Here is a 20,000-nt window from a genome sequence, read left to right on the forward strand (position 1 = left end):
AGGTCCAGGGGGCTTGTCAGCCTCACTCCCGTTATTTTTCTTTGTACATGAAGCTTTAAACATCTGCTGTCCAGAAAATCAACTCTATTGAGATCAAGAACTTGCATTTTGAAGGCACTTTGAACACAGTTAAACATTGCAAAGTGCTTCATGGAAGCATCATCAGAGAATGTTTGACGCCAAACCACATGGAAAGTTTGACAAGTGACCAAATGCTTGGTCAATGAGTCAAGGTTTATGGAGTCTTAAAGGAGGAGAGAAGGGCAGAGAAGTAAAGATGTTTAGAGAACTGTTTCCGAAGCTTAGGGCCCACTCTTGCTCCACTCTTGCTCCTATTTCTTACTGTCAGGCATCTGAAGGCATGGGAAGAAATTCCAGATGCTCAAGGTGCCAGACTGAGAGGAGAGCAGGGATCTCGGAAGGTTGTAGATCTGGGAGAAATTACCGAGACAGGGAGGGGATGAGACCAAGCAGGAACTTGAGCACAAGGATGAGAATTTTAAACCTAAGGAGTCATCAGACCAGGAATGTCAGCAAGGATTTGACCAGTGATGGACATTGGAGATCCTTAAATTCATACTTTGGATCTTCCGGCCTTCTGACCACAGACATTCTGACCTTCTGATCTTGGACCTTTTGACCTTGAACATCCTGACCTTTCAACCTTGGACATTCTGACCTTCCAATCACGGGCATTCTGACCTTCTGACCAAGGACCATTCAACCTAGGACATTCTGACCTTTCGACCTTGGACATTTTGTCCTTTTGACCTTGGACATCCTGACCTTCCAACCACAGACCTTGTGACCTCTGACCTTGGACCGTCCATCCTCGGACATTCTGACCTGATGATCTTGAACATTCTGACCTTCTGACTTTGGACATTCTGACCTTTCAATCTCAGATATTCTGACCTCCTGACCTTGGATATTCTAATGTTCTGGCCTTGGACATTCTGGCCTTCAGACCTCAGACATTCTAACCTTTTGACTTCAGACATTCTGACATTCGACCTTGGACATTTTGACCTTTCAACCATGGACATTCTGACCTTGAGCCTTCTGACCTTCTGACCTCAGATACTTTAACCTTCTGATGTTGGACATTCTGACCACCAGACCTCGGGCATTTTGACCTTCTGACCTTGACCATTCTGACCTTCTGTCCTTGTAAATTCTGGCCTTAGGGTCATGGACATTTTGATCTTCTGTCCTTGGACATCCTGACCCTCTGGCGTTGCACACATAAACAGGAAGAGGCCATTTAGCCCCTCAATCCTACTCCTCCATTGAATAAGATCAAGGCTGATCTTATTCAAGCTTCTTCTATCTGATTTGCTGCCTTATCCATTCACATCCTTGCCTAGAAAAAAATTGATGAATCTCAGATTTAAATGATTAATTGAGCAAGCATTTCTTGCTTGCACATGAGAGTGTTTGCTATTTCTACCACCCTTTGTGTAAGGAAGTGTTTTCTAATTTCTCTCCTGAATGTCCTGGCTCTGCTTTTCTGGGTCTGTCCCCTTGTCCTAGTCCCCCGACCAATGGAAAAGTTTCTCTCTCTACCCCTTCAATACATTTCAAAACCCTAAAACACCCAATCAGGTCACCCCATAACATTCTATATTCCAGGGAATACTCTCCTACTTTATGGGCAGAATTTTTCGCCTGACCTGCTTGAGTGTAAAATAGCGTGTGAAGCTGTTGGGTCGGCACCCTGAGGTAACCATGCACTTGCGCGATAGATATCGGTCGGCATGCCCACTGGTAATTAAGAGGGAAATTAGGCCCATTAACGTTGCAGTTAACAGAGGATTTTTGTTACCTGCCCAATATTACGCTTGGCGAGTGGGTGAGTCAGCCAGGAGGCCTTTACATTTTTCATGAAACCTCATCCATGGGCAGGATACGGTTTCTGTGATAAATTAGGAAGAGATTTTCTGTGAGCAGCATTTCCATTATCTACATTTTCAGGTGATTGATTATGAAGCTCAGACACTTTTTTTTCCAGTTCCTGTGACCTTTAGTTTAGGTTGTTCAGGTCTTCGGCACCTTGAGGCAGCTCAGGAAGCTTCCGGAGAGCACTCCCCCACCCACGTCCACGCTGACGTCTCCTCCCACCCCCACCCCAGCAGCACTGAGCCGTTTATTGACCAGCCAGCGTGAATTTGCGATCAAGGGCCGATCGTGGTCAGCAGTCCGTTCCCCGGCCAATCCTGGACCTGCCAATCGCACCCTAAAAACCTACCTGAACATTCTGCCCAATGTAATCTCCCCACACAATCTAACCATTGGAGTCCTGGTATCATTCTGGTGAACCTGCAATGTACTCCTTCCTAGGCCAGTCTATCCCCTCAAAGAGGTTCAGTGCCCAGAGCTGTACAAAGTGCTCCAAATGTGGTCTAACCAGGGCTTTGTGTAACTGTAGCAAAACTTCCTTCCCTTTATAACTTAGCTCTCTAATTGTAAAGGCTAGCATCGATTAGCCTTTTAGATTATTTTTGTGTGTACTTTATTTTACTGAGCTCTGTAATGGACCCCAAAATCTCTCCAGAGCTCCACTATTCCTAGCTTTTAACTGTTTAAACAAGGCATGGATCTATTCCTTCTTAATCCAAGGTTGTTAAGTTGATCCTTTTTTTAATCATTCCTGAGATGTGGGCATCACTGGCTAGCCCTGTATTTATTGTCCACCCCTAATTGCCCTCAAGAAGGTGGTGGTGATCTGCCTTCTTAATGGCAGAATGGTTTATTAGACCATTTCAGAGGATAGGTAAGGACCAACCACATTGTGGTGGGTCTGGAGTCACATGTAGGCCAGACCAGGTAAGGATGACAGATTTCCCTTCCTAAAGGGCATTAGTGAACCAGATGGGTTTACACAACAATCCGATAGTTTCATGGGCACCATCATTGAGATTAGCTTCAATTCCAGATTTATTTTAATTGAATTTAAACTCCCCTGCCTGCTGTGGTGAGATTTGAAGTCATATCTCTAGATCGTTACCAGTCCAGTACCATAACCAGTGTGCTCCTGTTACCTGCACTGAATTCCATCCATCACAATTTTGCACACTCTCAATCTATCAATCCCTCATTGTATTTATATCCTCTGACCACAGTAATCATTATGCTGCCAATTTGAGTGTCATCAAGGAACTTGGATATATGGTTCTCTACTGTTTTTTTTAATTCATCCACGGGATGTGGGTGTCACTGGCTGGGCCAGCTTTTATTGCCCATCCCTAGTTGCCCTTGAGAAGGTGGTGGTGAGCTGTCTTCTTGAACCGCTGCAGTCCATGTGGTGTAGGTACACCCACATTGCTGTTAGGGAGGGAGTTCCAGGATTTTGACCCAGTGACAGTGAAGGAACGGCGATATATTTCCAAGTCAGGATGATGAGTGACTGGGAGGGGAACTTCCAGGTGGTGGTGTTCCCATCTATCTGCTGCCCTTGTCCTTCTAGGTGGTAGTGCTCATGGGTTTGGAAGGTGCTGTCTAAGGATCCTTGGTGAATTCCTGCAGTGCATCTTGTAGATGGTACACACACTGCTGCTACTGTGCATCAGTGGTGGAGGGAGTGAATGTTTGTGGATGGGATGCCAATCAAGTGGGCTGCTTTGTCCTGGATGGTGTCAAACTTCTTGAGTGTTGTGGGAGCTGCACTCATCCAGGCAAGTGGGGAGTATTCCATCACACTCCTGACTTGTGCCTTGTAGATGGTGGACAGGCTTTGGGGAGTCAGGAGGTGAGTTACTCAGAGCAGGATTCCTAGCTTTTGACCTGCTCTTGTAGCCACAGTATGTATATGGCTAGTTTAGTTCAGTTTCTGGTCAATCGCAAACCCCAGAATGTTGGTAGTGGGGGGATTCAGTGATGCTAATACCATTGAATGTCAAGGGACAATGGTTAGTTGTCACTTGTTGGAGATGGTCATTGCCTGGCACTTGTGTGGCACGAATGTTACTACTGCATCATCATTAATAAATGTAATGAATAGTTGAGACCCCAGAAGAGACACAGTGGAATCTTCCTTTCAACCCGAGTGGCTCTCTATTGTCCCTACTCTGTCTTCCAGTGACTAACCAACCTCCTAACCAGGTTCATCCTGTCCTTCAACTTCAAGATCTTCATTTTGATCAAACTGTCTCTGAAATGGAACCATAACAAATGTCTTCTTTACGCTGACAGCAGCCAGGAACTCAAACTGACCCCAACCTCTAACTTCCCTCCACTACCTCTGGGTCGTGTAACCCCACCCCTCACACTCTCACTCCCCCAGTCTGTGACCCCCACCCCTCACCCCTCACACTCTCACTCCCCCAGTCTGTGACCCCCACCCCTCACCCCTCACCCTCTCACACCCCCAGTCTGTGACCCCCACCCCTCACACTCTCACTCCCCCAGTCTGTGACCCCCACCCCTCACCCCTCACCCTCTCACACCCCCAGTCTGTGACCCCCCACCCCTCACCCTCTCACTCCCCCAGTCTGTGACCCCCACCCCTCACCCCTCACCCTCTCACTCCCCCAGTCTGTGACCCCCACCCCTCACCCTCTCACACCCCCAGTCTGTGACCCCCACCCCTCACCCTCTCACTCCCCCAGTCTGTGACCCCCACCCCTCACCCTCTCACTCCCCCAGTCTGTGACCCCCACCCCTCACCCCTCACCCTCTCACTCCCCCAGTCTGTGACCCCCACCCCTCACCCCTCACCCTCTCACACCCCCAGTCTGTGACCCCCACCCCTCACCCTCACCCTCTCACACCCCCAGTCTGTGACCCCCACCCCTCACCCTCTCACTCCCCCAGTCTGTGACCCCCACCCCCACCCCTCACCCTCTCACTCCCCCAGTCTGTGACCCCCACCCCTCACCCTCACCCTCTCACACCCCCAGTCTGTGAGCCCCACCCCTCACCCTCACCCTCTCACACCCCCAGTCTGTGACCCCCACCCCTCACCCTCTCACTCCCCCCAGTCTGTGACCCCCACCCCTCACCCCTCACCCTCTCACACCCCCAGTCTGTGACCCCCCACCCCTCACCCCTCACCCTCTCACACCCCCAGTCTGTGACCCCCACCCCTCACCCTCTCACACCCCCAGTCTGTGACCCCCACCCCTCACCCCTCACCCTCTCACTCCCCCAGTCTGTGACCCCCACCCCTCACCCTCTCACTCCCCCAGTCTGTGACCCCCACCCCTCACCCTCACCCTCTCACACCCCCAGTCTGTGACCCCCACCCCTCACCCCTCACCCTCTCACACCCCCAGTCTGTGACCCCCACCCCTCACCCTCACCCTCTCACACCCCCAGTCTGTGACCCCCACCCCTCACCCTCACCCTCTCACACCCCCAGTCTGTGACCCCCACCCCCACCCCTCACCCTCTCACTCCCCCAGTCTGTGACCCCCACCCCTCACCCCTCACCCTCTCACACCCCCAGTCTGTGACCCCCACCCCTCACCCTCTCACTCCCCCAGTCTGTGACCCCCACCCCCACCCCTCACCCTCTCACTCCCCCAGTCTGTGACCCCCACCCCTCACCCTCTCACTCCCCCAGTCTGTGAGCCCCACCCCTCACCCCTCACCCTCTCACACCCCCAGTCTGTGAGCCCCACCCCTCACCCTCTCACTCCCCCAGTCTGTGACCCCCACCCCTCACCCCTCACCCTCTCACACCCCCAGTCTGTGACCCCACCCCTCACCCTCTCACTCCCCCAGTCTGTGACCCCCACCCCTCACCCCTCACCCTCTCACACCCCCAGTCTGTGACCCCACCCCTCACACTCTCACTCCCCCAGTCTGTGACCCCCACCCCTCACCCCTCACCCTCTCACACCCCCAGTCTGTGACCCCCACCCCTCACCCCTCACCCTCTCACTCCCCCAGTCTGTGACCCCCACCCCTCACCCTCTCACACCCCCCAGTCTGTGACCCCCACCCCTCACCCCTCACCCTCTCACACCCCCAGTCTGTGACCCCCCACCCCTCACACTCTCACTCCCCCAGTCTGTGACCCCCACCCCTCACCCCTCACCCTCTCACACCCCCAGTCTGTGACCCCCACCCCTCACCCCTCACCCTCTCACTCCCCCAGTCTGTGACCCCCACCCCTCACCCTCACCCTCTCACACCCCCAGTCTGTGACCCCCACCCCTCACCCTCACCCTCTCACACCCCCCAGTCTGTGACCCCCACCCCTCACCCCCCACCCTCTCACACCCCCAGTCTGTGACCCCCACCCCTCACCCTCTCACACCCCCAGTCTGTGACCCCCACCCCCACCCCTCACCCTCTCACACCCCCAGTCTGTGACCCCCACCCCCACCCCTCACCCTCTCACTCCCCCAGTCTGTGACCCCCACCCCCTCACCCTCTCACTCCCCCAGTCTGTGACCCCCACCCCCTCACCCTCTCACACCCCCAGTCTGTGACCCCCACCCCTCACCCCTCACCCTCTCACACCCCCAGTCTGTGACCCCCACCCCTCACCCTCTCACTCCCCCAGTCTGTGACCCCCACCCCCCACCCCTCACCCTCTCACTCCCCCAGTCTGTGACCCCCCACCCCTCACCCTCACCCTCTCACTCCCCCAGTCTGTGAGCCCCACCCCTCACCCTCACCCTCTCACACCCCCAGTCTGTGACCCCCACCCCTCACCCCTCACCCTCTCACACCCCCAGTCTGTGACCCCCACCCCTCACACTCTCACTCCCCCAGTCTGTGACCCCCACCCCTCACCCCTCACCCTCTCACACCCCCAGTCTGTGACCCCCACCCCTCACCCCTCACCCTCTCACTCCCCCAGTCTGTGACCTCCACCCCTCACCCTCACCCTCTCACACCCCCAGTCTGTGACCCCCACCCCTCACCCTCACCCTCTCACACCCCCAGTCTGTGACCCCCACCCCTCACCCCCCCACCCTCTCACACCCCCAGTCTGTGACCCCCACCCCTCACCCTCTCACACCCCCAGTCTGTGACCCCCACCCCCACCCCTCACCCTCTCACACCCCCAGTCTGTGACCCCCACCCCTCACCCTCACCCTCTCACAACCCCAGTCTGTGACCCCCACCCCTCACCCTCTCACACCCCCAGTCTGTGACCCCCACCCCTCACCCCCCACCCTCTCACACCCCCAGTCTGTGACCCCCACCCCTCACCCCCCACCCTCTCACACCCCCAGTCTGTGACCCCCACCCCTCACCCCCCACCCTCTCACACCCCCAGTCTGTGACCCCCACCCCTCACCCCCCCACCCTCTCACACCCCCAGTCTGTGACCCCCACCCCTCACCCCCCACCCTCTCACACCCCCAGTCTGTGACCCCCACCCCTCACCCCTCACCCTCTCACTCCCCCAGTCTGTGACCCCCACCCCCACCCCTCACCCTCTCACTCCCCCAGTCTGTGATCCCCACCCCTCACCCTCACCCTCTCACACCCCCAGTCTGTGACCCCCACCCCTCACCCTCTCACACCCCCAGTCTGTGACCCCCACCCCTCACCCTCTCACTCCCCCAGTCTGTGACCCCCACCCCTCACCCTCACCCTCTCACTCCCCCAGTCTGTGACCCCCACCCCTCACCCTCTCACACCCCCAGTCTGTGACCCCCACCCCTCACCCTCACCCTCTCACTCCCCCAGTCTGTGACCCCCACCCCTCACCCTCTCACACCCCCAGTCTGTGACCCCCACCCCTCACCCCCCACCCTCTCACACCCCCAGTCTGTGACCCCCACCCCTCACCCCTCACCCTCTCACACCCCCAGTCTGTGACCCCCACCCCTCACCCTCACCCTCTCACACCCCCAGTCTGTGACCCCCACCCCTCACCCTCTCACTCCCCCAGTCTGTGACCCCCACCCCCCACCCTCACCCTCTCACTCCCCCAGTCTGTGACCCCCACCCCTCACCCTCACCCTCTCACTCCCCCAGTCTGTGACCCCCACCCCTCACCCTCTCACACCCCCAGTCTGTGACCCCCACCCCTCACCCCTCACCCTCTCACACCCCCAGTCTGTGACCCCCACCCCTCACCCTCTCACTCCCCCAGTCTGTGACCCCCACCCCCACCCCTCACCCTCTCACACCCCCAGTCTGTGACCCCCACCCCTCACCCCTCACCCTCTCACTCCCCCAGTCTGTGACCCCCACCCCTCACCCCTCACCCTCTCACACCCCCAGTCTGTGACCCCCACCCCTCACCCTCTCACTCCCCCAGTCTGTGACCCCCACCCCTCACCCCTCACCCTCTCACACCCCCAGTCTGTGACCCCCCACCCCTCACCCCTCACCCTCTCACACCCCCAGTCTGTGACCCCCCCCCCTCACCCCTCAACCTCTCACTCCCCCAGTCTGTGACCCCCACCCCTCACCCTCTCACTCCCCCAGTCTGTGACCCCCACCCCCCACCCCTCACCCTCTCACTCCCCCAGTCTGTGACCCCCACCCCTCACCCTCTCACTCCCCCAGTCTGTGACCCCCACCCCTCACCCTCACCCTCTCACACCCCCAGTCTGTGACCCCCACCCCTCACCCTCTCACTCCCCCAGTCTGTGACCCCCACCCCTCACCCTCTCACTCCCCCAGTCTGTGACCCCCACCCCCCCACCCTCTCACCCTCTCACTCCCCCAGTCTGTGACCCCCACCCCTCACCCTCTCACTCCCCCAGTCTGTGACCCCCACCCTCTCACCCTCTCACTCCCGCAGGAATATATATTCAGTCTCAGTGAAACAGGGAAGAGGATGATAAGTATCCCCTTGGAGATTTCCCCAAGGAGATGTTACAGAGAGAAGCTGCTTATCATCCTCGAGAGAGAAAGGGAGATTGAAATGCCTCAGTTAGTACTTCTCTTAAAGGGACTGACACTTCCTTAAAAAGAAAATTAACTTCAGAGGGAAGAACAATTGCCAAACATTTTACTGATTTCCTTATAACTTAGGACTGTTATTCACAACATCACTGGATTCCTGTCACATGTGTTTATCTCTCTGTCTCTCTCCCTTCCCACTTCCTCCCCTTGTCTTGCTCACTCCGTCTGCCTCTGTTTTTATCTCTGTCTCTGTCTTAGTCTCTGTGCCTCTTTCTCTCTCTCTCTCTCTTTCTCTCTCCCCTCCACCACCCACTCCCCCAACGCCCCCCCACCACCCACCCAGTCTCTGTGTCTCTCTGCGCCTCACTCCCGCCAGTCACCGAGAGATTGGAGATTGCTAAATCAGGATGGAGTCTCCTTAGAGATTGCAACACCTTCACCTGTTAAAAGGCTCCTTCATCAGCACCTTCCAAACCCATGACCACCACCATCTAGAAGGACAAGGACAGCAGACACATGGGAACACCACCACCTGGAAGTTCCCCTCCAAGTCACTCACCATCCTGACTTGGAAAAAAATCACCATTCCTTCACTGTCGCTGAGTCAAAATCCTGGAACTCCCTCCTGACCAACTCTGAGAGAGCACCATTCTTGCTGTCATTATTTCTGTGCTGGATTGTCATGTTTCCGCTACACAATCTGGGTTAATACCAGACTTTCTTTCAGAAGAGAAAAGTTATGATCTTGTCCCTGAATTCCTCTCAGAACCTGGGCAGGAGGGTTGTTAATCAGAGGGACATGGATTGAAGAGAATCAGCAAAAGTTGGGGAGATGACAATCTATTTTAGAAATGATTTTTATTATCTTGAACGCGCAGCCTGAAATGATGGTGGAAGCAGATTCAATAATAACTTTCAAAAGAGAATTAGAGAAATATTTGAAAAGAAGATACTTGCAGGACATTGAGGAAGGAGCAGGGGGAGTGGGACTAATTGAATAGCTCTTTCAAAGAGCCAGCACAGGCACAATGGGCTGAATGGCCTCATTCTGTGCAGTAAGATTCTAATTTTGTTGATTTCATTCCACATTAATTATTGACACAGAGGCATTAAGTGGTACAATTACTTGAGTTTTATACTCTCTGTATGACATTGCGCAGTAAAAGCAGGTGGGATCGCCTTGGCAATGATTCCATCATGCTGTTTTTATGTAAAGTACATGTTTTGCAGCTTTTGCAAGTATTTCTATTGTTGGCGGTTCAATACATTGAATGGAGTGAGATGGAAGCAGTGGGTTTAATGTGTAACACCTGCTGTTGCTGTATTTTCACAGGGTGAGACAGGAGCACTGGGTCCACCTGGACCACCAGGCGATGATGGTGAAAGGGTAAGTCTGTAAAGAAACTTAATCTCTCTGTCGCTTCAGTTTCTCATCACTTAGTATCTGACAGGTCTGATAGGTTCAGTTCTTTGTTCGAAATCCTTTCCTTCCCTCCTGTTACAAACCTGGTTGAATGTTTTGTGTTTTTCAGGGTGATGATGGAGAGATTGGGCCACGAGGGTTGCCTGGTGAAGCTGTAAGTTACCCATTTTGGGATAATCTTCAAAACAATTCTGGAAAGATGGCAGGACAGTTTAAGAAGGGTGTTCAAAAAGAAAGTATATGGCATCCTTGGCTTTATTAAGAGAGGAGTACAATGCAACAGCAAGGAAGTTATAATAAACTTTATTAAACACTCGTTAGATCTCAGTTACAGTGTTGTTTGCAAAGAGAAGAGGTGGTGCTGGACAATGAAACATGGGCAGGTGGAAGGGGTATCAGTGGGAGAGGATTTTGGTGTGGAGTGATCCTAATTCTGTTAGATATAGCATAGTTCTGAGAAAGGACAAGGAAAGAGGGAATTTTTAAGTAAGAAAGGCCAATACATGAACTGAGATGTGATCTGGAGAATGTGGACTGGGGGCAACTCCTCGAAGGTGAATCAGTGTCAGGGCAGTGGGAGACATTGAAGGAGGAAATGGAGAGACTTCAAAATAAAATACGTTCCCATGAGAAAAAGGGGAGGGACTCCCAAACTTATCCCCTCTGGATGTCAAACAGCCCATTGAACAGAAGCTTATCTCTGTTACTGAGATTTCAACATTACAGAAAACCCAGAGTATAAAAAGCACAGGTGTGAAATTATAAAGGGAATTAGGAAGGAAAATAGAGGAGACAAAAAATATCGACAAATAAAATCAACAACAATTCAAAGATGTTTTATAAATGATGTATTATGAATTATAAATTATGGAGGGAGAACTAAGGGAAGAGTTGAGCCTATTAGAGAGCAAACAGCTAGTGTGGAGACAGAAGGTTTACAATGATTCTATTTCCACAGAAGAAAGGGACAAATCGGACATTATAAAGGAGCAGCTGAGTGAGATAGTGAACAGGATAAACAGTGAGTTTATCATCCTGGAAAGTGGACAGATCCCCAGGTCTGCTTGAAATGTATCCCAGATTGTTAAGGGAATCAAGAGAAGAAATAATGGAATCTCTGACCATCATTTCAATCCTCTCTGACTTCAGGTGTGGTGCCAGAGGACTGCAGAACAGTTAGTATTGTACCATTGTTTAAAAAGGGAGAAGGGGATAGACCGAGTAATTACAGATCAGTCAGTCTAACCTCAATGGTGGGAAAATTATTGGAAAAAGATCTGGAGGACAAAATAAACCCTCCTTTGGAAAGACACAGATTAATCAAAGAAAGCGTGGACTTGTTAAAGGAAGCTTGTGTCTGACTAATGGGATTGAATATTTTGAGAGGGTTGATAAGGGTGATGTGTTCGATGTAGTTTATGTGGGGTTTTGTCAGGCTTTTGATAAAGTCCCACCTGGCAGACTGGTCAGAAAATTAAAAACCCATCGAAAAGTTTCACTTTGAATCCAAAGTTGTCTCAGGGACAGGAAGCAAAGGGTAATGGTTGATGGGTGTTTGTATGTCTGGAAGGCTGTTTCCAGTGGGATTCCACAGGGCTCAGTACTGTCTCCCTCTCTGTTCATCATATATAGCAATGTTTTAGACTTAAATGTGGGGAGTGTGATTAAGAAGCTTGTCGATGATAAAGAAATTGGCCGATTGGTTGGTAGTGAGGAAGAAAGCTGTAAACTGCAGGAAGATATCAATGGGCTGGTCAGGTGGACAGGACAGTGGCAAATGGAATTCAATCTGGAGAAATGTGAGGTAATGTATTTGGGGAGGTCAGACAAGGGAATTCACAATAAATGGGAGGAAACTGAGGAATGTAGAGGAGCAGAGGGACCTGGGAGTGTAGATTGCTGAAACTAGCAGGACATATCCTCTGGAGTTTAGAATAAAGTGATCTCATTGAAATCTCCAAGATTGTTTCCTCTGGCTGAGGGTCTATGGGGGCATAGTTTCAAGATAAGGGGCTGAGATGTGTAGAAATTTCTTCACTCAGAGTGTTGTGATCTTTGGAATTATCTGCCCCAGAGAGTTGTGGATGCTTCATTATTGAACGCATTTAAGGTTGGAAGAGACAGAGTTTTGGTCTCTCAGGTAATTAAGGGACATGGGGAGTGGGCAGGAAAGTGGAGTTGAAGCCCAAGATCAGCCATGATCATATTGAATAGAGGAGCAAGCTCGATGGGCCATGTGGCCTACCTCTGCTCCTATTTCTTATGTTCCTTATGATAACAAATAGACAAGGTGGTTTAAAGAAGGTGTCTGGAATATTTTCCTTTATTTGCTGAGGTTTTGAATATAAGAGCAGGGAGATTCCACTGGAACTGGATAAAACACTAGTTAGACCACAGCTAGAATACTGAGTATAGTCTGGTCGCTACATTTCAGGAAGAATGTGATCACACGAGAGAGGGACTTACAAAGATGTGGCCGGGATTGGAGAATTTTATCCCTGAGGAAAGATCGGAGAGACTGGGGTTGTTTTCTTTGGAACTGAGGAGACTGAGGGGAGATTTAATTGAGGTGTATAAAATTATGAGGGACCTGGATAGAGTGGATGGGAAGGACCTGTTTCCATTCACAGAGAGGACTAGGCTGGATAGTTATTTTTTGGTTGGCACAGACATGATGGGCTGAATGGCCTCCTTTGTGCCGCAAATTTCTATGATTCCCTGAATACTGGCTCCACACTTTAGGAAGGATGTTGAGGCTTTGGAGAGGGTGCGGAGGAGATTTACTCCAATGGGTCCAGGGATGAGGGACTTCAGTTAACGTGGAGAGACTGGAGAAGCTGGGATTGTTCTCCTTAGAACAGAGACGGTTAAGGGGAGATTTAATCGAGGTGTTCACAATCATGAGGAGTTTGGATAGAGTAAATAAGGAGAAACTGTTTCCAGTGGCAGGAGGGTCAGTAACCAAAGGGACACAGAATGAAAAGAATCAGTAAGAGAACCAGAGGGGGAGATGAGGATGATTTCTTTTTACACAGCAAGTTGTTGTGATCTGGAACACGCTGCCTGAAAGGGCGGTGGAAGCAGATTCAATAATAACTTTCAAAAGGGAATTGGAAAAATATTTGAAAAGGAGAAATATGCAGGGCTATTGGAAAAGAGCAGAGCTGTAACATAAAAAAAGCTTTTACATAAGATTAGGACTCATAGAGTTGTGGATAATCTAATGGATAGAGAATCGGCTAATGGACAGGGAGCAGGGAGTAGGGATTAACAGGACTTTTTCAAGTTGGCAGGCAATGAATGGTGGAGTGCTGCAAGGATCTGCATTGGCGCCTCAAGCTGTTTACAGTGGATATTAATGACTTAGAAGAGAGCATGAGTAATGTATCCAATGTTTGCTGATGATACAAAACTAGGGAATGTAAGCTGCGAGGAGAGACATAGGCAGGTTAAGAGAGCGGGTAACAAGACAGTGGCCTGAATCTCCTGAGGAGCAGTGATCACCCTCAGGATACAGACACTGCTCCACTCACTTTTCTTGCTAGGCCATTTCACAGGGCATTTCAGAGTCAACCACATTGCTGTGGATCTGGAGTCACATGTAGGCCAGACCAGGTAAGGACAGCAGATTTCCCTCCCTAAAGGGCGTTAGTGAACCAGATGGGTTTTACATCAACAACAACAATTTAATTAGACTAGCTTTTAGCTCCAGGTTTATTTGTTAATTGAAGTTAAATTCCACCAGCTCCTGTGGGATTTGAACCCACATCCCCAGAGCATTAGCCCTGGGTCTCTGCAGCTCAGTGACATTACTACTACACCACCATCTCTCCCATTTAAGCAGTTTTTCAGTGTGTTAGTGTATGAATGAATGGGTGAATGTGTAGGTGTTTAAGTGAGCAGGGTGTGTGAGGTAAATGGGTAAGGGGGGTATGGTGACAGCTGGGCAGGATGATGAGGTTGGGTTGGAGGTGAGTTGGGGGGCCATTGGGGTTGACAGGCAGTTGGGAGGGAGTTGGGTGGTGGGAGCTAGTCAGTCAAGTTGGGGGGTGGTGGTTTTGGGTCAGGCTGGGAATCAGGTGATGGGTGCAGTCAAGTCGAGGGGAGAGACGGGAGTGTATACTTACCCAGGAATTATAACAAGATTTTCCTGTTTAACATTTCCTGGATAAGTGAGTCGGAACTGTCTAAAGTTTCCGACTCTAACTCAGAGTTGGACACTGTTCCGAGGATCCTGGGGAGGTGGAATTGCCCATCAGAAGTTCCCATGAGTCAGTGCATTTGGGACTCCTGTTGGGCCCTGTAGCACATAGCAGGTCTGCAATGGCCTCGAGACCAGAAGATCTGGGTGATTTGAAAGTGGGGAAGTGTGACATAACTCACCTTGGGAGCAAGAACAGAAAAGCAGAATAAGTTTTAAAAGGTGATAAACTTAGAAGAGTTGATGTTCAAAGAGACTTTAAGATGTGCTTGCACAAGGAACACAGAAAGTTAGCATGCAGGTGAAGCAAGCAATTAGGAAAGCAAATGGCTTGTTGGCCTTTATTGAAAGAAGATTGGAGTACAAGAATAAAGAAGTCTTGCTACAGTTGCACAGGATTTTGGTGAGACCACATCTGGAATACAGTGTGCAGTTTTGGCTTCCACATTTAAGAAAGGACATTATTGCTGTGAAAGGAGTTCAGAAAAGGTTCACTAGATTGGTCCCTGGGATGAGAGGGTTGCCCATGACGAGAGGCTGGGTAAGTTGGGTTTATATTCTCTGGAGTTTAGAAGAATGAGAGGCATCACATTGAAATGTTCAAGATTCTCAGGGGGTTCGATGGAGTGGACGCTGAGAGATTGTTTCTGCTGGTTGGAGAATCAAAAACCCCCAGGAGCACAGTCTCAGGATCATTTCAGACTGAGATGAGGAGAAATTACTTCACTCAAAGGGTTGTGAATCTTTGGAATTCTCTCCCAGAGAAAGTTGTGGTTGCTCCATCGTTGAGTACATTCAACACAACAATTCAACAATTGGTTTTTGATCTCTCACAGAATTGAGGAATATGGGGAGCAGGTAGGAAAGAGAAGCTGAGGGAGAAAATCAGCCATGTTTGTATTGAATGGTGGAGAAGGCTGGAAGGGCTGAATGATCTATTCCTGTTCCTATTTTTTGATGTTCTTGTGAGTGGGACTAATTGGATAGGGCTTTCAAAGAGCCAGTAGAGACACAATAGGCTGGCTGGTCTCCATTTGTGCCGTCTGAAATTTGAATCTGTGGTAACCTGTAATTTATCTTTAAGAAGAACGTTATATTGGAAGATCACATGATCTTAGTATCCAATAGCAGACTAACGCAGACTACCTCTGTGGTTAGTAGCCTGTAGTCAGTAGTTAGCAGTTAGAGTAGTGTAGAGATAGAGTTTGAAGTGTTAGCACATGTTTCATTGCTGCTGAGTTACCTTTGTAAATAAACACTGAGTTTCTACCTATGAAGTGTCTGCCACTCAACTCTATCATTTGTACCAAATCAGCCAGCCCTTATAACAAGCGTGTAAACAGGATCCAACAAACTGGTGACCAGGATTAAACATGTTATAAGTAGAAGGTCCATTCAAATTGTTGAGTAACTCCCTCACAGTATGCTGCAATTCGGAGAATTGATCCTTTTGATCCAGCAACGGGTGATTGGTTCACTACATTGAGCGTCTCTCTCTTTTTCCAAGCGAATGAAGTTACAGGGGAAGAGAAGAGGCGGGTGATCTTCTTAAGTACATGTGGGAATCACATGGTTTGATTCAAAGTTTGAGGGCACCCAGTGCCTCAGACTCGAGAATTGTTGATGAGTTAGTGGAGCTGGTGAAGGGCCATCACCAAGCAAAGCCCACAGTAACGGTGCAAAGGTTCAAGTTTAATTGAAGAGTTACAGCCCCGGGGGAGACAGCTATGAGTTATGTGGCAAGCTCGAAGCAATTAACAGAGAATTGTGAGTTTGATACATCCTTAAGCTATATGCTTAGAGATCATTTAGTGTGCAATGTGAATGAGGATATGATTCAGAAGCGATTGTTATCCAAAACAAGTTTGGATTTTAAGAAAGCCTAGAGATAGCGCTGGCCATGGAAAGTGCAGTTAGAGATTCGAAAGCCATACAGGGAGCACAAACTGGCGCCAACCTCCACACCGGGAATCCCCAACCAAAAAGGATGGCAAAATGCAATGCTCCACTGAGAGGCAGGAAAAGGAGAAAAAAAATGACTCAGCAGTGAAAACAAGGAGTAATATTAGTAGAGGTGGAAACAAACAATCCTTTAACAATTATCATTTTAAAATAATAGTGTTTCTATTGTCATAAAAATGGACACATAATGAAACAGTGCAGGAAATAGTCAAGCAGGCATTTAAACTAAAAAAAAACATGAGAGCTACAATGTAGAAGAGCCTGAAGCAACAGATTCAGATAGTTATTCATTGTGTAACTTAAAGGTTGGAAGAACAGAACCAATCTGTGTAACATTGAAAGTGAATGGCAGACCTGTTCAAATGGAAGTGGACACAGGAGCTTCCACTACAGTAATTGGGGAACATACGTTCAAATATCTGAGTAATGGGGAACATTAATTACTTTTGTAAGAAACAGTTACCCAATTAAAAACATACACGGGTGAAGACATCCAAGTTAAAGACATAAGTAAAGTAACAGTTCATTATGGGAGCCAAACGGTAATACTGCCAATGTTGGTATTGAGAGGCAGAGGATCAAGCATCCTAGGGTGAAACGGGCTAAGGGGAATCGACCTTGAGGGACCACTGAGATTCCAAAAGGAAGCAGGAAACGTTTCTGCTTTGGAAAAGGAGCGTGTAAAAACTCAACAACTGGAAGAAATGCAGGATGTCTTAAACCAAAACATGAAAGAACAGCAGGAGGAACTCAAAGACACCATGTTTAAGGTCAGAGTTCAAGACGAGGTGAGCAACCTTTGAAAGGAAAAAGGAAAACCTGCTGAAAGACCTTCCCACATGGCAAGATTCCCTCAGATCGGAGTTTGTACCTCTGGAAAAGTACGGACAGAAATGGAAAGAATTCAGCACCTCTTCGAACAAACTGAAGGATGAGTTGGCAGAGAGGACACAACAATGTTCAATTTTCCAGGAGGCAGCAAACAAATACATAAAAGAGGCGGAAGAGCTGAAGAACCAGCTACATGAAGCCAAAAAAGGTTTTGGAGGCAAAAGTCGCAGGATTTTCAAAGGAGCAAACAGATGATGAAATTCTGGGAGCCTCAACCACTGAGTTCACTCCAGTTGAGCTTACATCTGAGAGTAATCGGGCCAATATAGAAATCAAAAATAAGGCCGAGATTAAAGTCAGCGCTAGAAAGAAGACACAGAAACACGAGTATACTTTCATACATAGAACAGGTAGTCAAATTGCAAACACCAATGCACTTAGTCGTTTACCTTCACAAGAAAAGAATGAGGAAGTCCTAGTTCCACAAGAACTTATTTTGTTGTTACATTTCTTTGATTCATCACTAGTATGTGCTCAACAGATCAGAGACTGGACAAGTCAGGACCCAGTCCTATCTCAAGTCCGAGAACAAGTGCTTCATAGTTGGTCACTACCACCTGTATCTGATGAAATGAAACTAAACTTTAACAGAAGGCATGAAATAACTAGCCAGGATGGCATCTTATTGTGGGGAGCATGAATGAGAGTTCCTCCAAAGGGAGAGCCATTGCTAATTGAACTACACAGCTCACATCCAGAAATATCCCGAATGGAGACCATAGCACGTAGCTATCTATGGTGGCCTGGGATGGATGAAGAAATTGAGAGCTTAGTGAAGAATTGTATGCAATGTCAACAACTTCAGAAGTTACCTTCAACAGCTTCATTCCACCCTTGGGAGTGGCCAGGTAGACCCTGGGTGCGGTTACACATTGACTATGTGGGACCTTTCATGGGAACAATGTTTCTGCTCATGTCGATGCCCATTCAAAGTGGATGGACATGTTTGAGGTGAAGTCAACATCTTCTGCTACACTTGAGAAGTTGCGTTAAAGTTTTGCCATTCACAGGCTACCAGGAATCTGATAACGGCACGGCATTTACGAGTGCTGAGTTTCAAAGGTTTATCAGCCTCAACAGTATCATTCATGTAAAAGCTTTACCATACCACCCTTCCTTAGTTGGACTGACCAAAAGTGCAGTTCAAACATTCAAGACAGACATGAAGAAATTAACTGGAGATTTCATAGCAACCGAGCTAGCACACTTTCTTTTCCATTATAGGACCACCCCTCACACAACAACAGGTGTCACAGCTGCAGAGTTAATGATGAAACACTGCCTCAGGATGAGATTGAGTTTAATAATGCAGAATTTAGAGGGGAAGGTGGAAAGGATTCAGAAAACTGGACATGACTGTCATAGTGTTGAGAGGAAATTTACCGTGGGAGAGATGGTATATGTGAAGAACTTTGGAGAAGGACCAAAGTTGTTACCGGGTGAAATAGGTGCAGTGACTGGACCTCTATCTTACATATGGCTGAGTCATACGGAGACATGTGGATCATCTAAGGAAGGGAGAAGCTATGCACCAACAAATGATTCCACCAGTGTTCACGACTGGGTCAGTGTTTCCTGTTGAGAGAACTCAACCCAGGACAGACATGCCTGATGTACCTTCAAGAGTGGAGGATACAGAACTGCAGGAGCCCACCTGATGTTCGGACATCTCTGGAAAAGGAGGTTCCTGACAAAAAATCTGAAGTTGTAGAGCTGAGACACTCTACATGCATAAGGAAACCCCCAGAAAGGCTGAATTTGTAAATTACTCATCAGTAATTTGATATTTTGAGAAAATTGTAATTGTAAATATAAAATGTATTTGAGTAAAGGGGGAGGGATGTGGTAATCTGATGTGTAGTTTACCTTTAAGAAGGATGTGGAAGATCACATAATCTTAGTATCCAATCGCAGAGTAGCGTGGGCTACCTCTAGCCAGTAGTCTGCAGTCAGTAGTTGGTAGTTAGAGTAGTGTAGAGATACAGTTTGAAGTATTAGCACATGTTTAGTTGCTGCTGAGCGCCTTTGTAAATAAACACAACGTTTCAACCTATGGATTGTCTGCTACTCAACTCTATCATTAGGACCAACTCAACCACCCCTTACAACAAGTGTGTAAACAGGATCCAACAAACTGCTGACGAGAATCCAACAGATCGCTATCATAAAAACGAAATACTGCGGATGCTGGAAATCTGAAATAAAAATAGAAAATGCTGGAAAAGCTCAGCTGGTGTGACAGGTGGCTGGTGGAGAGAGAAACAGAGTTCAGGCTTCGAGTCCGTATGACTCCTTCAGAGCTTGAACTCAAAACGTTAACTCTGTTTCTCTCAACACCGATGCTGTCAGACCTGCTGAGTTTTTCCAGCATTTCCTGTTTTTGTTTCGCTTTTCATTGTTGCCTCACCTTGTTAATTTCATACAGATCATTTTCAAAGGATCATTCCCATCAATAACCATATTCCCATCAATAACCATATTCCCATCAATAACCGTATTCGCATCAATAACCATATTCCCATCAATAACCATATTCCCATCAATAACCATATTCCCATCAATAACTCTATTCCCTTCAATAACCATATTCCCATTAATAACCATATTCCCATCAATAACTCTATTCGCATCAATAACCATATTCCCATCAATAACTCTATTCTCATCAATAACCATATTCCCATCAATAACTCTATTCCCTTC

The 20,000-nt window shown here is 48.9% G+C and overlaps 1 protein-coding gene across 1 annotated transcript in view; it reads left to right on the forward strand.

The window, feature by feature from the left end:
- col11a1a (collagen, type XI, alpha 1a) overlaps nucleotides 1–20,000 on the forward strand; it is a 682,771-nt gene that overhangs the window by 277,532 nt on the left and 385,239 nt on the right. Inside the window, exons 19-20 of the mRNA XM_041208311.1 lie at nucleotides 10,154–10,207; nucleotides 10,353–10,397. Of these exons, the coding sequence (XP_041064245.1) occupies nucleotides 10,154–10,207; nucleotides 10,353–10,397 (99 nt within the window). The remainder of the gene's footprint in view (nucleotides 1–10,153; nucleotides 10,208–10,352; nucleotides 10,398–20,000) is intronic.

Source organism: Carcharodon carcharias, chromosome 16 (genome assembly GCF_017639515.1).
Source record: "Carcharodon carcharias isolate sCarCar2 chromosome 16, sCarCar2.pri, whole genome shotgun sequence".
Taxonomy (NCBI): Eukaryota; Metazoa; Chordata; class Chondrichthyes; order Lamniformes; family Lamnidae; genus Carcharodon; species Carcharodon carcharias.